This window comes from Gopherus evgoodei, chromosome 5 (genome assembly GCF_007399415.2).
Source record: "Gopherus evgoodei ecotype Sinaloan lineage chromosome 5, rGopEvg1_v1.p, whole genome shotgun sequence".
In the NCBI taxonomy this organism is placed as follows: domain Eukaryota; kingdom Metazoa; phylum Chordata; order Testudines; family Testudinidae; genus Gopherus; species Gopherus evgoodei.
This window is the reverse complement of record NC_044326.1, coordinates 103,267,470-103,287,121: the sequence shown is the minus strand read 5'-3', so window position 1 is coordinate 103,287,121 and position 19,652 is coordinate 103,267,470. Positions and strand designations below refer to the sequence as shown.

At 41.3% G+C, this 19,652-nt stretch overlaps 1 protein-coding gene across 1 annotated transcript in view; it reads right to left on the bottom strand.

Annotated features, from left to right (window-relative positions):
- The window catches only part of TNIP3 (TNFAIP3 interacting protein 3), a 97,182-nt gene extending 89,242 nt beyond the window's left edge, over window positions 1-7,940 (bottom strand). Inside the window, 1 exon segment of the mRNA XM_030565078.1 lies at window positions 7,902-7,940. Within this exon segment, the coding sequence (XP_030420938.1) occupies window positions 7,902-7,940 (39 nt within the window).
- Window positions 7,941-19,652: the final 11,712 nt, after the last annotated feature.

Here is a 19,652-nt window from a genome sequence, read left to right as displayed (position 1 = left end):
TTTTAAAGTCAAAGAATCTCATTAGAAATAGACTTTAATAAAGGGTGGGGGAAACCAAACTGGTGTTTTTAGGTGCATTCATCAATTGATTAAAAATTGAATTAATTTAACTGATTTGTTTTTCAATTGCTTCACATTTGAGATCTGAAGAGTAGAGGTGGGTGAAATTAATTATTCAGGCAAAACTTCTTTTGGCAGAAAAAAATAGTTTCTGGTTGACTTAAATATTTCATAAGTTTCAGTCAAAATGACTTTTCATTTAAAAAAATTAAAACTAAAAAACCAAACAAAATGTGTTCAACCCAAATCATGTTTATTTTCCACTTCTGCAGTTCCGTGAAACTTAAAAATATATCATTTGAGGTCGACCTGAATTCTCTCTCCCCCAACTCTCACACCCCACCAAAAATTAATTAAATAATTAAATAAAAAACAGTTATTTGCCTAGCTCTCCTTGATAGCCAAATTTATATGTACAGCAACTATTTCTGGATGTGTGATTACAAACCCTCTTCCTCAGAAATAAACAAGGGGTTATAGCAGAAAAGTGTCACCAAATGTAGGCTCCAGGCCCACATAGGGATTTATTCACAGATACCACAGTGCCCGTTAGGGTGACCAGATGTCCTGATTTTTTAGGGACAGTCCTGATTTTGGGGTCTTTTTCTTATATAGGCTTCTATTACTCCCACCCACCATCCCAATTTTTCACACTTGCTGTCTGGTCACCCTAGTGCCTGTGCAGAATTCCACTGAAGTCAGTTAGATTCCATATTTGGATGGGGCTCTGTATGAGTGAATCCTAATGCAGCATTGGACCTTTAATTTGTGGGGTTAAATGTGAGTCCAGTGCAAGGAGTATCAGCCCTATACTTTCAGTTAGACTGAAAAAAGGCACAAACCACAAGAAAGCAACAAGTATCGCCAAGCTGTCCAACCCACTTACAGTGCCTCTCCGACAAGAGCACCCAGTTCTTTCCTTCCACCTTCGAACAAGTACCCAACTTTCTATCTCTCCCTAAAAATACAACAGTCACAGGGAATTAGAGAAAAAAGCTGGTTATTTAAAAATAAATTAAAAAAAAATCAAAAGCCAAATTAAAACGGAAGTTGTAGATCCCTATTAAATTAGAAACAAATTACAAATATCCTCAAATTTTGATGTTTCCCCTTTCTCTGCAAATACTGCATGCATCTCTGCTAATAATCCTTTTCTGAGACCTCAGGAGACTCCCCAATAAATCATCTTATCAGTTCATTTTATATACAGTAGAGAAATACTCCCATATGCTTAATAGTTTACTTGAGCATGCAACATTTTAATTAAGCCAATGCTGGTGTGCAGATTTGGGGAGTGAGCCCCAGCACTCTAGGCCCATGCATTGCATACTGTTTTTTTTATGAGGATAGAACAATGTTAGAGCACATAATTTGGTTAACTTGTTTAATAAAGTTCAATAAAATCTCTAAAAACATGAATACACACACTATTTTAGGCAAATTTATTTATTTATCTGTAGCCCAGGAAAGCTTATGCTCAAATTAATTTGTTAGTCTCTAAAGTGCCACAAGTACTCCTGTTCTTTCTTGCAGATACAGACTAACACAGCTGCTACTCTGAAATCTGTCACTCTATTTTAGGACTATAAAAACTGTTTCTTTTTGCAAGGACAAACATTTCAGTTCTGATGATGTTGCCTAAGAATTCTACTGGACCTTACTCTGAGCATATTCTGTATTTCCAGTTGGATTAGTGCTGTGAGAACAACCTTTCCAATGGCATTGCCAAGATAATCTATAGTTAATATTCATTAGCATGTAAAAAACCTGTAGGATTTTGGCATTTTTTTTTTAGGGTGGGACAGCAGGGAAGGAGGAAGTAACTATTTAGTGCTTTGTAAACTTCAGGTTATGCAATGAACAACTTGTGCTTTATTATCTATAAAGCACCACAGGATCAATGAGGAGCATAGCTCTTTACAATCTCAGTAATAGAAGACAGTGGCAAGGGAAAGAGAGGCAATGTAGAAGCAAGGTGGTCAGTCAGTTAAGTTTGGTATATACCTTATTAGCACAAGGGGGTTTTACTTTTGCAAATTATAAGGAGAGCTACATTAAAAGATAGGAGGGAGCAGAAATGGGAAGTGGCTGGTGAAATGCTAGTCAAAACAGAGCAAGTCTTTAGAGGGGATTTGGATCCCATTGACTTCAAGGGGTTTTAGAGCAGATACTTGGGGCATAAGGAGTTTGTTCCGCACATGAGGGGAAAGAAGGTTGTTCCAGGCATAGGGATGTTAGTAAACCAAAAACCAAAAACACACACACAATGGATTTGGGAAAGGAGACAAAAGGGGGGCATACTTTGCAAAGAGTAACTGTACAAACACATGGTACAGTCGGAGACAAGAGGTAAGATGCAGACAAGCTCAGCACTGTGCACAGCCTTAAAGGCAAGGCTGAAGAGCCTGAGTTTGATGAGGAACTCCATTCTCTTTCACTGGTTTTTTGTGCACTATGTCTAACACCTTGATACCCAAGTGTAGGCTGAGGAAGCAATGGCGAAACTGCAGACAGGCAGGGTGTGGAGAGGGCATGGCTGACCTGGGCATTTGAGATAAGCTTAGCACAGCTCCTATTGCATGGCTGCAGGGAGGAACTCCAATTTTAAATCTCTCTCACCCAGACTGAAAACAGTTACTTTCCATATAAATTTATATAGGAATAGAACAGACACACTGGGATTATATATGATGTTTGACCATTGTTGCTAAAGGTTTGAATTCTGCCAGAACCAAGCTGCACACTAATCAGGACGCCAGGGTGCAGCCAGGTCTGGGAATAAGAGAAAGGATGACCTTTGAGGAATGTCTGCCACCCACTGCATTTAGCCTGTTTGCTTGTTAACCCTCACAGGTGTCTTGGCGGCTATAATTTAATTTTAACAACATGGAGCTGCAGTTTAACTCAACATCACTCTCAGCTAACTGTGTTTATACTACTAACACTGTATGTATCACTGTGAATTAAGACAGACATTATGGCTCTGAAATGTTCCCATATTCAGAGGTGAACTGTACAGAACCTGCTTGTACATTTCTTACCACCACTAGGCATGGTTTAAAAGCCATTGTAAAAACATAAGATCTTTAAATAAGACAAATAAAATGAATTCAACATTATCACTGCAGTGAAATAATGAGCCAAAAAGTCCTGGTACATCCTCATATGCCATAAAGACCAGCAGATAAGGATAAAAAGCCCCACTTGCTAGTAATGGTAGACCATAGTTAAACACAAAGACAAGGTTTCTGCTCCTATTAAAGAGTCAATGAACCTTTGCCATTGAATCCAAAGGGTCCATAAGCATAAGCATCATCCAACTCATTTATTTCAATAAGAGTTTTACCCTGTTAAGGAGTATAGGACGGGACCCAGAGTAGATACATTATACAGATTGTGGAATTTTATATTGCTGGATATTGCATAAATGTTTTAGCTGGCAATACACCTAACTATCTTTTAGCTATGCAGCCCAGCGTGGAGAAAGGTGATCTGCAAATGACTAAGAAATGAAAAGGTTATAAATGTACTTGCAAGTTTTAAATACAAATACAAAGTGAGGCTGTTGGGGTGTAGGCGGGAAACAGGATAAATCTGGATGATTTCATTTGGAGGCTAGACATGTATTCGATTAAAAATAAAGCACTGATTACTCACCATTCTTTATGCGAGTTGCCTCTGGGGGCTGCTAAGTTAGAATGGTCTCAAAGGCTTAAGAACGCTCTCTGAATCAAATGATAAAGTAAGTGGTTTGGAGGCACATATATATCTCAACATTTAATCCGCCCATGCTCAGGGAAACCCCTTTCTTAAAGTCATTCTGCCACTGAAAACGTATTCATCTCTCTCATATAAATACAACCCACGTAGATCTACTTGAAAGCAGTGCTGATGAAAGACCACAGAGGATTCCCTCATTCTTCAGAGTACCATGGAACAGTGACACAATAATACACCCACTCAGCAGGAGGAAGCTCTGTGGGAAAGGCAACAGCCTACACAGTGGAAAAGTTATATCAATTCAATAAAAGTATAAGCACAAATATTAATCTAGAAGTGGTACGATTTACTGTAAGGACCACATAGGTCATCGACCCATTTCTAAGAATATACTTTACTTTGGTTTCGTCTTATTATTGGTTTCTCTAAAGAGATAGAGCTAGATTCTATCATTCATATAGTCTCTATCAAAAAGGATATACAACACCCACTCGCTGGTGAATAAATGGCACCTTAAAGCTGCTGATTTATTCCTTTATTTCTGAGGGGAAGCTGGGTGCGAAAAGGCAGCCATTGCACAGGTTCATTTCCCTTGACAAGAAGCGATGTGATATTTTTTAAAATTATACTCATTCATTTTAGGATATAACTCACTGAACACAGGCTGGTAATAAGTCTCACAGCAGCTGATAAAAGGTGGCACAGTCATGCTGTTAACTAGAGATGGGTTAAGGAGATAGTAACCCCTGAATTAGGTTGAAGTTCAGGGGTAAGCCTGTTTCAGGCACAGGTTTCAGTTTCAATGACACCAAAATCCCACAAACAGGTTTTGAACAATTTAGCTCCAAATGGGATAAAATAGCCTGACATTTTAGGAGATTTTTGCCATCTTAAATGGTGTGATTATTATTGAGATCACTGTTCTAATAAGATTTTCACCCTCCTGTTCTCTCCCCCCAAAAAAAAAAACCATCGCAGCTGCTCAATCTTGTATTTGCAAATGACCATAACTGTGTTATTTTATAACTAGTAAGGCCTATATACACACACACAGACTTAAACATTTCAAAAGTCAGCTATTTGGGGAGTTATTCACTTTAAATTAAAAGGTCAGGTTTTACAATAAGGAATGTATTATTTTTCCATATAATTTCTTTGCTATAGTTCCTTGAGGACCCGGTGCTTTGGTTTATGGGCTGTGTAAAACTCATAATGAAAAGAGGACTGCCTCAAAGGACTTAGTCTAAGGGTGTTTCTTCTTCCTTAACTTTAAAATAGGTACAGGGATTTTGTGCAAGCCTTCACAAAAGATGAATTAAAAATAAACTTCACTTTTAGACAAATGCAAAGCATGGAAGGCAAATAATTTGGAAAGTTATGTGCCCGTGAAAACAGTGTGCAAGGATGGAAACTAGTTTGTAAACTTGAGAGTAGTGGTTGCTACCAGCCTGGCTGCTATGTTTACTTACCCACACATGCTTCTGAATTAGGCCCCTTATTACTTAATTGAGATGTACAGTGCATGAAATCCTGACCCTAAAAATCAATGGGAGTTTGGCCATTGAGTTCAAGGAGGCCAGAATGTCATCTGTGTGTCCAAGTATTTGTGTGAAAGGAGCCCTGGTTGGCAAGTGAAGAAGTGGGGATTGCTGACAAGTTTTAGTTATTGTTCCTATTAGAACAATGGATTTTTTTCCATGACTAGAAAGGAATCAATGTTCCAGTTTCTGCTAGAAAATATTGTCAGAGCAAAGCTAAATCACTACCAAAATGTCTGAACTAAACAACCATTTGGAATCGGAACAAATATGCAGAAGCTATTTTTGCAATATACATCTTCTCATAGACTTTAAGGTCAGAAGGGACCATTAGGATCATCCTGTCCAGGGGTGGGCAAACTTTTTCACCTGAGGGCCACATCAGGGTTCCAAAACTGTATAGAGGATTGGGTAGAGAAGGCTGAGCCTCCCCAAACCCTAACCATCCTGTCCCACTTTCTGCCCCCTGACTGCCCCCCTCAGAACCGCCGACCCATCCAACCCCCCTACTCCTTGTCCCCTAACCAACCCTTCCTGGGACCCCTTACCCCTAACCGCCCCCTTGGAACCCCACCTCCTATCCAACCCCCCTGCTCCCTGGACTGCCCTGACCCCTATCCACACTCCTGCCCCCAACAGCCCCCCTGGAACCTCACCTCCTATCCAACACCCCCCCCAAGCCCCTTTTGGAATGTGGCCCCTGTGAACATGGGTGGAGGACTCAGGAGGAGCAGGGGCAGCCAAGCAGCCAGAGAGAAGCAGCAGGTTCCCCTTCAAAGCACCTCTTCTCTTCGGCCGGCTGCGCAGCTGCCCAGTGCTCCTCCTGAGTCCTCCGCCCACGTTCACCACACTCCCACCACCCACACTGCCTGCCTGCTCCCCTAAGGCTGCAGGAGAGCCTCCCTTCCTGCTCTCCCCTGCCCCCATGTTTCAGCCCCCTCCCGCGCTGGCAGTGCATCTCGCTGAGGCTGTGGGTGAGGGGGGACAGCAGGGGAGGGGCTGGGGGCAAGCCTTCCCAGCCGGGAATTCAAAGGCCGGGCAGGACGGGCCCATCAGCTGGATGTGGCCCGCGAGCCGTAGTCTGCCCACCTCTGATCTAGTCTGACCTCTTGCACATTGCAGGCTTCAGAACCAATTACTGCCAGCTACCTAAGGGTATGTCTACACTGCAACATAAGCCCAGGGTTAGTAGAACTTGAGTTAGCAGACCCTGGGTTTGTTAACCTAGAATTCGAGTGTCTACACTCATTTATAACCCCAGGTTAGGAATTGTTGGAACCTGGTTCCCGACAAAATTTGACAGTCCAGAGGACAAAGGAAGTCGTCTTGTGGGATTGTGGAATACTTTTGGGTGTCTCCCAGAGCATGAATCCAATGTGTTTACACTGCAAAATAACAGAGCTTGAACCCTGGGTCTCAGCTTAACTCAGGAGTGGACTCATCACCCCCGTGGGGTCCTCGCACCCTGGGTTAGCACAGTTTGTGCGTAGATAGAACGGGGGTTAGAGTTATGCCTGAGTTTGAACTCTGGGCTTACCACTGCAGTGTAGACATACCCTAAAAGCACTTCACAATGCATTGCCGAAGAGTTGCCCTGAGGAGCGGCTATTCCGGCCACTGGGCATCAGTCCTGGACAGCAGTTTTTCCCTAAAATTCCCAATACAGAACATGGACCTTGTTAGGTCCTATGAAGAGAAAGTGAAAATGTATTCTCCTTCCTTCTGATTAAAACTGAGTTTTAAAAGCCATCCTAATTCAAACAATTACTTGATTTCATTGTAAACTCCTTTAAACACTGGTAATAGGAAAGTAATGACATTTTCATCACAGAAAAGCAGGCAGAGCAAAACATTTTGCAGAGGTAGCAAATAGTAGCTCAGCAGAGAAACTGAAGGAGGAAGCCCTTCTCCTGACTTAAAGGGAAATAGTTATGAGGATCCATCAGAATTCACATAGGCATCTTGCTATCCTTGGTCTCCCATCCACATAGTTAAATAAGGAAAACCCCTTTGGCTACACCAATATAAACTATAATTGGACAATAAAACATTTCATTGCCTTTTGTACATAGCCAAGCCACTTATCTACAGAAAGCAGAGGCTGGATGTCTGCCATCCTCATTATTTTACTGTTCACTGAAGAGCTTTTTGTTTAGGGATTGTCCATCAGGGAAAAAATAAGGAAACGAGTTAGAGAAAATTTAATACAACTTGAAGATAACTGCTTAAAACACTTGATCCTGAGTGGCTTGCAAATGACTTTATTGCAATTTAAGTGTTAGAGTAAAGAGAAGAGACCACTATGAGAAAAAGAGATTGGGAAGAAAAAAAAAATTCAGAAACCATGTTTAAAACAGATTGGGACCCAAAGCATTCTGGAAAGGAAGCTGAAGGAGAAGGATTTGCAGCTCAGAAACTTTCCAGTTTAGCTCTGGGAAAGTTAAAACTTTGATAGAATTTTTTATACAAAAAGTGCAGTTTCTTTGGTAACAAGGACACCTTTTGCTTCCCATTCCCCAGCACATGCTGTCTACAGCTGTCCTGTTTTCAGTGGGTTAAAGAGAACTACTCCTGCACACTTACATTTTTGTCATACTGCAAAGAACTGTTTTCCTCCGTCATATATAGGTTGGCTCTTTTCACAGATTCGCATGCTCCAAATCAAGCAGTAATGGTGGGCAACAGCCAATCCAGCTGCCATGCCTCTATATAACCCTTTGTATATGCACTTCTAACAACTACAGGTATATATGATATAGGGACTTAATTTGTTGGCATAATTATGTGATTGGTTTTTAACTTGTATTATTGAATATTAGTAATAGTGAAGATTGATGTCTTAGGACCCAATTCTGCAATAGAATCTGCAAGACAACCCTGGCACCTGCAAGGAGTTCAACAGATATAACTGTGGGTGCAAGAGTCTCTGTCTGTAGACTTTGTTGCAGGACTGAGGCCTATATTGTATCCAGCCACACAAGAGTCACAGCAGAAGCCTCTCTACACTGCCTCTCCACTGTGCCTTTGCCCTGCCCTAGAGAGTGCATCAATCTCCCTGGCCATCCTATTATTGACCTCAAGTGCTCAAATAGCGCAGTGAAGGCACTCAGATACAACACTGATAGGCAGAAGTATTTAACCCTTAAGACAGACTATGCTGAGAGAGCAACTGCTCATTAGGATGTAAATTGTGGTATGGACACAAGCTCACTAGCAATGGGACGAACATATTTTGTTTAAGCCACCAAACGGATGGTAGCATTTTGGGGTCTCTAAAGAACAGGGGCCAGACAAAAGGGAGTGCAAACAGCATCTGCTGTCCTTGCATGGACAGCTATATTAGAATGGTGATTGACCCTTATGGGAGGGAAGACAGGTGATTCCACTTTACGGTGGAGCTGTAGGTGAAGTTGTAACAGGACAATGTTAAGCCACTATTTGGGCTCCATAAAGGCTCCTCCAATAGAGGCTGCTATGAGTTGTGCTAAAACCAATGCATCTCCTAGCCAGTTTGGCTTCAATCTTTTTGTGGGCTGCACTGGCTTATTCTGGGTCCATCCATGAAGGGGAGAGGTTGTTGGTGGCTTCCTCTGCAGCCCCCCCCGCATCAGAAGTTCTGTCCCTTCTTACAACTAGCAAGTCAAAGGCTATAACTACTTAGTACAAATATGAATGCAGGTTCCATTCAGTTATTTTCTCCCCCCAAATCTTCAGACATTTCAATTTATAGCAATTGTTAATACACAAATATAGCATCATGAAATAATTTAAGATTGCTACACATGTAACAAGAATGACACAAAAGGAAGGGAATACAAAATTAAGATACTTTCTAGTCCTCCACCTACAGGCTACAGATCTCACCATTAATTCAATTGTGTTACAGAGAACATGCATTGCAGCCTTAACTCTGCCTCACCTAAGGATTCCAGTCTTCAGTCACCCAGCTTTCCCACACTACATACTCCAAACTCACCAAACTTGTATACTAAGAATAAAGCCCTAGCCCCACTGGAAATCACTAGGAGTTTTGCCATGGACTTCAACAGAGTGAGGATTTCACACTAGGTATCCACAACTAATAATGTTTGGAGGACGTAGTGTGATGAAGTTGGTTCTGTCAAAAGGAAGGTTGAAAAAAAAAAAACAACTCTGAGCCTTGATTTAGGACATCAAAAAATCAGCAGCTTCAGGAACTTGCTATTTAAAAAAAATCAAGTCTGTCAAAACTTATTTCAGAGCTGTCCAGAACACTTCTAACAAAGCAACTACTGATTTGTTGAAATTTAAATAGCTTTTTAAAGACTGTTCACATCTATAAAGTTGCGATTGACCCTGGGGTTCCATGTGACTCTACCTGGCTCCCCACATCACCTGCCTGGCTCCCAAGCAGCCTGCCTGCCAGACTAACTCAGAGCTGAGAACCATTTGGTTCTCAGGATCTGTGGTTCTGGAACTTCCTGCCAGACGAATTGCCCCAGAGCCAAGACTTCATTCTCTTTCACTGAGAATTTTCAGTTTTCATTTCAAATCAGAATTAAATCAAATGTTGAAATATCAAAATCCTTCATAAAATGAATTCTGTTTCTCCACACAGCTCTAGAATGTTTCTTCCTGCCCCCAAATATAGAATTACCTCCTGCCAATAAACAACAAACAAACATTGCATCCGGGATGGGGAAATAAATCAGTCTTGTATCCATGACTATTTTTCTGCACTTTAAATTGCTGGCATATTAAAGTGTTATTTAGTGTTTCCACAGAGCAAGAAATGAGAATGCTAGATTTCCATCAGGATACAGCATTGCTTCTAGGCTTGGGAGGCCCTGAGTCAGCAACTTTAAAATCTTTAGCAATAAGAAAAGGTATTTTAAGTAATTTTCAGAGATTTTCCTGGCAACACACAAGTCCAGACTTATGAAGCCACTTAGGGCCAGAAAACATATCAAAATTAGAGTGCATTGAGAAAAGGTGAGGAGAAAATGGAAGTAAATCCCAAAAGAAATAATTTGCCTCCCAAATTCTTAGTGTAAACATTCACATTTCACTTTACCCGCTCTTGCGCCTTACGCACTTACTAGTACTATAACATTTCTGTACAAAGAATTCAGGGAATTCCTTACCAAAACAGCTGAACAGGCTGTAAAGTTGACTGAAGAAGAGGAATAGGAGTGGAGAAGGCACTTTGGGGAAGGTTTTTGACTGCTAGTGAAGCAGTTGGCTGAATAGGAACAAGGAAGGAGCCATTTGCAAGCAGAGGAAAGGAAGGAAACTGAAAAAACAGGCTACTCCACAAAAGTTCAGAGACTTAGCCACTAATATTACCATAATAAGCAGTGCTTCCCCCCTTATTGTAATACATATGAATCTATTTTTCCTTCTTTCTGAATCTAAGATAATATCAGTTTATAATATTACAGTATATCTGCATAAGATCTGTGTGGTAATGTTAAAAACCACATCATGAGAGAACTCTTAATCACTGGATCTGATTTTTGGATCTGGCTGTTAAAGAATTTAAAAGATGCAGTATTTCCAATATAGCTCCTCCCCTTCACTAGAAAACTGGTCTAAAATTCAAATGTCTATGTACATTTTTTTTTGACAGAACTGCCTTAAAGGTCCTGTTTCCTCTAGAAAAGACTATAAAAGTGGAAAAAACTTCTGATCTTTGGCTGTTATTTCCACCTCACATGACCTTCATTTAAGGGGAATAGCACCCATGTGGACTTCAGATTTTACTAATAAAAAGAAATCTACAGAGAGGCAGTGTTCAAGCAATGGGGAACAATTAGAAAAAATGTATAAATACTTAGAACTGTAAGAAAAGGTTACTAATATGATTAATTTTTATCCACATTGTAAGAAAAAACCATTCACTGAGTTTTGGACAGGGGGCTCCCATTTCTATACAAGTGGTTGAAGTACTAAAAGGCTATAGCAAAGATATGTTTATACTTCCACTACCTTAAAATATTTAAGTACTGCAAGTTTTACGCACTAGAGATAAGTCTCTCCCAATTAGACTTTTAAATGATTTCCGTAGCTATCCATCCATCTTATTTATAAAGGCAGTATTCAACTACACTAGGAAATACAGTAGTCTGGTAACCTTTCCCTTAGAAGCCAGAACTCTTCTCAACAGCCTGAGGTAGGAACCTTCTTAATTTTGTTCAGCATAATTTAATTATTTTGATTTATAGGCCTTCTCTCAGATCTTTATAGAAATGAAACACACACAAGTGATAACAGATTGAATCCAAATGAAATGTCCATGTGACTATTCAGACTAAATAAAATCATAAAGACCAACTGTCAGGGGTGGCACCCTTGAGATCCACTCCCTCCCAGCTGCCTGAGAGGGTATGTCTACACTGCAATAAAAAACCCATAGAACCGAGTCTCAGAGCTCAGAATCAATTGACTCAGGCCCATGGGACTAAGGCTGTGGGCTAAAAATAGCAGTGTAGGCATTCAGGCTTAGGCTGGAAACTGTCCCTTCTGCATTTTAGGGTTTCAGAGTATGTTTACGCTGCAATATAAGCCCAGGCTCAGACTCATGTTTGAGCCCAAATGGCCACCTTCTGTTTATACACAAATTTCTCAGACTTCAGCTTGAAGCCTGTAGAGCTGGAAAGTTCAAGCCCAAGTCAAGCCAAGACCCAGGTTTTGAGCCCTATTACTTTGCAGTGTAGATGTAGCTCGTTGACTTGGGTTCTGGGAGCCAGAAGTATCCCACAATCCCTTGGGCCAATTTCTTTGTCCTCTCTATCTCAAGAATCTCCAGTCAACTCCAGGGAAATGGAAGTAGCCCCCGTTGGTGTAGTGCAGCAGCTCGGTGAGTCAGCATTTAACTCTTCCGTTGTCTGACCACTGAGTTGCAAGCAAACCATCTGAATGTCATCAGTGTTTGAAATGGAGACTGAACAGGAGTAGTCTTTTACAAAGCCTGCTTCTTCATGATCACGGGAGCACAGCCAAATTTTGGTAAGTCTCTGGTACAAGACCAGCAAAACAGTGGACTTTTATTAAAGTACTAGGGGTTGAAGAAAGAGGTTTAATGTCTGAACCCTTCCTATCAGGAAGGAGGGACGGAATTGACTAACAAACATACAGATATTTAGTCAGTTTACATTGTAAATTCCTTGGGGCAGAGACTATGTTTACATGCTTTGTAAACCACCATGTATGCTGGGGGTCCAGCATACAAATACAAATATATGTATATGGTTTGTTCAAGCAGCACAAGTTGCTATTAGACTACAATTTTCCCAACATTAGCATGTAGTAAAGTAAATGATTAAGCCATTTACGTAAGCTTTCTAACAGATGGCACCATGATGCAATAATAAAGGTAAGCCACCACCTACATCAGGATCTTCTTGCTGGAATAGTTGACAATATTTGACTGTGGTCAAATAGTAAGCAGTCAGTTCATATTCTTTGACTGGTCAACTGAGCAACTTAGCAAGCCTGTTCCACACAGTCCAAAGGAATGTGACAAAAGTCCCCTGCAAAAGGTCTACTTTGAGTCCAAAATAAAATAATTCAAAAATAAAAAGTCTCTTCCTTCTCTCTGCTCCAGCCTCTGGCTGTCACTAAAGCTTTTCTGTCTCCTAGAGTCAGATACCTCAGCCCTTCTTCCCAGGTCTACACTACCAGTTAAGTCAATTAATTTACATTGCTCCAGGGTGTGAAAAAAACCACTCCTCATGAGCAACAAGTTTCACGTTCTCCACACTGCTGCTATGTCGTGGGAGACATTCTCCTATGGACACAGCTTACCCTTCCTGCCAAGGTGGAGTAATTATGCTGACAGGAGAGCACTCTCCCATCAGCATAGCGTGTCTTCACCAGAGACACTACGGTGGCACAGCTGCATTGGTGCTGTATATATATATTGTAACAGGGTCTCTTCCTCTGCCCCCCTTGCAGCAGCACCCTGCTGTCTCCACAAAGCACTCTGAGCCTCCTGGATGCAGCACCTGTGGCTTTTTATTTACATACAATTCCCACCACCAGTGATTCTATTTACAGGTCTTACTCTCCTCCTCCTCTACAGGGAGTCTACCCCAGCCTAGAGACTGCCATGCCTCCAGCTGTTCTCTTCCCCCATTCCTCTGGGGGCCAGCCAGCCTTTATGGCCCTTGAGCCTGCAGGCCCACAGATGCAGACCGTTCTGAGGCCAGGCACCAGGCTTCTCCCCAGCCCCAATCCATTTCACCTGATTGGGGCTGGCTGAGCAGGGGATAATTAGCTGCCTCTGCAGCAGCACCCTGCTACAATATATACATATATATAGCACTGTAGTGTAGATGTAGACTTGCCCAGACTATTTCCTGCAGCCACCTCCTCCAGCCAGCGGCAGCTCCCCAGGCTTCTGTCCTGCTGCCATCTTTGGGAGATCCTCCTCACAGGAGCACACCTTCCAGGTTCCTTGCTCTGTTGAGTTTTCCTGGAAGCTCCTCTCCTTAGCAGCTTCCTTTCTGGGCACCAACTGGGGGCACCATTCCCCCCCTTGGGCTCATTAGCTGCCAGCCAGCCCCTAGGGATTTAATTACTTTCAGAGGAGACTGGTTTGGCTCATTCGCCCTTACAGGAGCCTGACTCAGGTAGTATGATCCCTCACTCACCTTAAAAGGCCAATTACCAACAAATAATTAAATCCTATTTAGCCAACATCAATCCACCTCTTATCAAAAGTCCAGGGGGACTTCAGTGGGTCTCCACACAGACCTCGCTACAGGATAAAAGGTAACATTTTTAAAAGTACCTAAGTATCACATTAAAAAAAAAAAAAGGTGACACTCAGGGCCAGATTTTCAAAGATATTCAGGCACCCAACAATGCAGATAAGGTAGGTAGTGTGATTTTCAAAAGAGCCTTAGCAGGTTTGGCTCACAAGTCCATTGATTTGAAAATCCCAATAGGTGCCTATCTGCTTAAATACTTTTGAAAATCTGGCCCAATACCCTTACACAGCCATATTCTATACCCTTTAGGCTTTATATAGTAAATCCAGACCCAAGTCCTTGAATGTTCCCAGTAGCTGATAAGCAGCAAGTATAGGTTACAGAATATCAGGCTCATGAGCAGCCTGGGTGAAGCCTTTCTTAATAAGTGAGCCACAGCATTTCAAGTTAACTTGTTACAGGGTCATTCTACATACAGGATAATGCCCTTAGAATTGTTTTTTAAATATTAATTGGGTTCTTTACAAATAAACAAATGCAGATGCTGTGCCATATAGCAGCATTGTTATAATACTGCCTGTAACAGGGGGCTGGCCAGCAGGTCCTGAGCCAGGCCCCTGTTAGCCCAACTCCAATTAAGAAGCATTAATTGGAGCTGGCTGAGAGTGCCAAGCCTAAATGCATCTGACGAAGTGGGTATTTACCCACGAAAGCTCATGCTCCAAAACATCTGTTAGTCTGTAAGGTGCCACAGGATTCTTTGCTGCTTTTACAAGCCTAAATGGTAGAAGGGAAGCACCTGCGGGCCTTATTAGCAAGGGGGCTATATAGGGCTGGCAGGCAGGAGCAGGAGGAGCCAAGGCCTGTACATCCCTGCTGGCTGAAGAAGCTAGATGTCCCCCAGGTTGCTAGTTTGCAGCAGTCTGTAAATAGAAGGTGGTGAGAGCTGACACTGTAAATAAAAGGCACTGGTCATTGCCCTTGGAAGAGGTCTCTGGCTGATTTGTTGTAAGGACAAGCGAACTCCTAGTTGTCTTTACTATCTTCATGTTTATAACCAATATTGATTGTGTTTATCAGTGCAGAGTCTTTAGAAGCAAAACTTCCATTGAATTCAATGGCTCAGACTCCTTAAGAAAAAAAATTATATATATATGAGGAAATCCCCTGTGCAGTCACGGATTTAAAAAAAAAGCTTTTTTAGAAAAAAGGATTAGCCAAAGAGTATGGCAAGTTGTACTACTCTGTGGCTTTTAGTGACAACTTCCTTTACAACAATATGCTTGTAAAATCACTAGGGGGATTCTTTTTAAACTCAGGCCCTAACTTTGGTGTGTTCTAAATCCCAGGATCTTACCTGAGTAGACTCCAGCTGCTTGAGCTCCACTGGTTCCCACTGCCACAACTCAACAAGGACAAGAATACAGATACAACTTGCTTTACTACAGGGCATTTTATGTACATTGCACCCCAATATATCTTGCAGAGTAAATGTAAAATAATTTCAAATGACTGCTGGAGCAGCTAGTCTTGGAACACACAAGGAGAGAGGCAATTCTTGATCTGTCTTAAATGGCTTTACAGGATCTGGTTCAAGAGGTGAAAATAGCTGAACTGCTTGGTAATAGCGACCATACTGTTATTAAATTTAACATCCTTGAGGAAAAAGCCCAAAGAATCCCACCATAGTAACATTTAACTTCAAAAATGGGAACTACACAAAAGAGAGGAAGCTAGTTAAATGGAAATGAAAAGGAACAGTCACAAGAGTGACATACCTGCAAGCTGCATGGAAACCTTTTAAACACACCATAATAGAAATTCAAATTAAATATATACCCCAAATATAAATAAAACAACAGTAAGAGGACCAAAAAAATTCTACCATGGCGAAACAGAGTAAAAGTCAGTTTGAAACAAAAAAAGCATATTTTAGACATTGAAGTCAAATCCTACTGAGGAAAATAGAAAGGAACAAACTCTGGCCAGTCAAGTGTAAAGGTATAATTAGGCTGGCTAAAAAAGCATTTGAAGAGCAACTAACAAAAGGCAAAATAAAATAATTAATAATACGCTGATAGCTTTGTTAGTACATTAGAAACAGAAACCCTGCCAAATCTCAGAAACTGTCCCAGATTGATGTGTCAGAGGAGGTTTTAAAACAAATTGATAAATTAAACAGTAATAAATCACCAAGACAAGTTACCCAAGAGTTCTGATGGAACTCAAATATTAAGTTGCACAACTACTAACGGTGGTATGTAACCTATTGCTTAAATCAGTCTCTGTATTAGATGACTAATGCTGATTTTTAAAAAAAAAGAAAAAAAGCTCCAGAGGCAATCCTGGCAATTACAGGGGAGATTGCCTAACTTCAGCACCAGGCATATTGGTTGAAACTGTAATAAAACAGACTGATCAGACACAGATGAACATGATTTGCTGGGGAAGAGTCAACACAACTTTTGTAAAGGGAAATAATGGCTCACTAATCTATTAGAATTCCTTGAGGGAGTCTAAAACAGGTGGATAAGGGTGACCCACTACATATAGTGTATTTTAGATTTTCAGAAAGTTTTTGACAAGATCTCTCACCAAAGGCTCTTAAGCAAAGTAAGCAGTCATGGGATATAAGGGTACATTCTCTTATGAATCAGTAACTGGTTAAAAGACAGGAAACAAAGGGCTGCAATAAACTTTCAGTTTTCACATGAAAGAAGTAAGTAGCAGCATAGGTGCCAATTCTGTGGGTGCTCCAGGGCTGGAGCACCAACAGGGAAAAATTAGCGGGTGCTTCGCAGCCACCAGCAGCCAAGCTCCTCCCTCCTTGCTTCCTTCTCCCCACCCCCACCCCAAGCGCACTGCATCCCCGCTCCTCCCCCTCCCTCCCAGCACTTTCCAGCCCCTGCTGCCTAACAGCTATTTGGCGGCACTTAGGACTTTCCAGGAGGAAGGGGGAAGAGCAGGAATGCAGTGCACTGGAGGGAAGGAGGTGGAGAAGAGGCAGGGCAGTGGTGGAGACTTGGGCAGTGGGGGTGGGGCAAGGGCAGGGCAGGAGTGGGGCCAGGGGCGGGGGGGTGAGCACCTTCCAGGCAGAGGGGAAATCGGCACCTATGAGTAGCTGTGTCCCACACACATCTCTATTGGGACCAGCACTGTTCAACATATTCCTAAATTGTTTACACCTTTTTTCTAGACCGTGAGGTAGCAAAGTTTGCAGATGATAGAAAATGAAGCTGGTGCTAGATGAATGGAGGAAATGAGGATGAGAATCACAAGCAGGTCCATGGAGAATTTTGCAAGGGAAAAATCTTGAAATCCATGGGGAGCAAATGGAGCTGTTTAATGGTAGCAGTGAAGTGTTTATACTTCTCCATGTGTGAGAGAAGACTTGAACTACAGCCCATCAAAAATGGATTTTCCATTTAGTGAAAAACTTCAAGTTTTCAACATCTGATTCCAATGCAAAACATACAGCTAGAGAGTTCTTTGTCAGAGAGTTCCTAGCACACTGACCTGCAGTGGGGGTCTCTCATTCTGGCCTCTTGGAGCTATTCCAATTTATATACTAATTAAATATTAATTGGGCCAAAGAGAGAGTCTAGAGCTGACTCTATAGCCTGCTGGTTCAGGACATATTGGGCCAGAGGGACCCCAGAATAGCCAGTAGCCTGGTGTTTAAGACACTAGCATCAAATGAAGGAGACTAAGATTTAAACCCTGCTTCAAATCAGGCAGGGCAAGGCCTTGAATTTAGATATCCCACATGCCCTGTGAGTGTCCTAACCACTGCGATATTAATTATTCTGGGATGGGAGATTCTTTGTTTCCCCCTCATCCTGCAACTGAGATTCCCAACAAAAGGTTAGCTGAAACAGATACAAGTTCTGCAAAAAGTTTTGGCTTTGATGAATTAGTATTTAGTCAAAAAGCATTTAGTCAAAAAAATTCCTGACCAGCTCTAGCAGGCACTGATTTTCTGCACATGCTGGAGAGGGTGAATTTGGGAGTTTAGAGGGAAGGGAGACGCAATTAGCAATCAAGGTGAAGGAAAAATGATGCATGAGGCTCTCAGAAGAGGTGGTGTCTTATAGAAGCAGTACTGCAGAGGTGATGATAGGCATATTTATGGACAAAAGAAATGTGGGGAGAGACTAAAAATATGCATGTTGCTCCATGCCAATATTAATTATTTTAAACCTATTTGGCTTTTAAATGCAAGAGAAGCTGTGCCTTTTGTTGGGCTTATAATGATGACTATTACTAGAAACGCATAAACAATTCATGTTTGTACAGAAATTTATATTTAAGTGCTACATACATTCAGTGTAATACTTTAATCCCAATTGTTATTTGAACCCCTATAAAGCTGCTCTGTTGATAACTCCTTAAGGCAATAATCAATATCCCAGATTTAATATACAAATCTAGTGAGAACACTGTATCCTTACCCAACAAATGGAAAAGTCTTTCTGGCTATGGAATACACCCAAAGTGAAGAAACAGGATTATATTTAGCAATTATTGCAATTTAGGTGGTAGTTCAAACTTTAGTTCAAACTGTGCAGCATCACTGACTCATCACAAGTGGGTTAGAGAAGGGGATTTCCTATTTAAGTACAACACAGATGAACAATAAAAGTAAAGCATTCACAGCTAATAAAAAAGGCTAGAAAATATCCTTAATAGTCTTTGTGGAGACAAAATCTTTACAGAACATAGGTGGCAACTTCTATTTCAAATAGATATAAACTCTGCTATTCTAAAACCAAAAGCATCCCCATAAAGCTAGTCATTATTCTAATGCCTAACTAAACCAAGCTGTGGCTGCCTTTGCTAGGAGAGAGTTAGGGCAGGGATTCTCTGCAGTCTTTGTAACACCCTAGGTTCTAGCATAGAAGAAATCCTAGATTAACCAGGCAGGTATTTCACAAAAGATGTTCTGACATGAAAATGGCTTTCATTGTAGCTGTTACATAAGGTGGTAGAGAAGGCCATACTAAAGAACCGAGCCATTACCCAATATTTGGGCTCAAATCCATGAGTCAGTGACACCATCCACAAATTTCAGTAAGTATGAAGGTCATTTTTGTAATTACTGTTTCTAGTAAAGATGCCCTCCCACGTACAGTGAGGGTGGGCGGGAAGTTATGATCTATGTGGGAAGTTTCAGCTGTAGGCTGTGTCAATGTGGGACTCCTTATGATTTAAGAGTGAGCTTCTGTAAGTATATTAGTAATTAGGTAACTAGTTTTTGCTTCCAACAAACAGCTGGGTGATGTTTCTAAAGAGTTTTGTGTCAGGGAAATATCTGAACAAGTGCAAAAAGTTATTTTTGTATTACGGATACGGAGCACTCTAGTGGTCAGAGCACAGAACTGGGAGTTTTAAGCTCAGTTCCTTATTCTGCCACTTGCCACCTTGGACAAGTGTTGTGAGAACTTCCTGTACCTCAGTACAAGGTGGATGAGACTGCACAAGGATATTATATTTATTTCTATTCCCAAAGTCCTTTGAGAGCCTCACATGAAACATATTATAGAAGGTGGAGTACTAGCATTTTAGGTTTGAGATTTATACTGAATTTAGATATAGACTAGTAAAGAAAATTAGTGATGTTTAGGACTTACTAGTTATACTG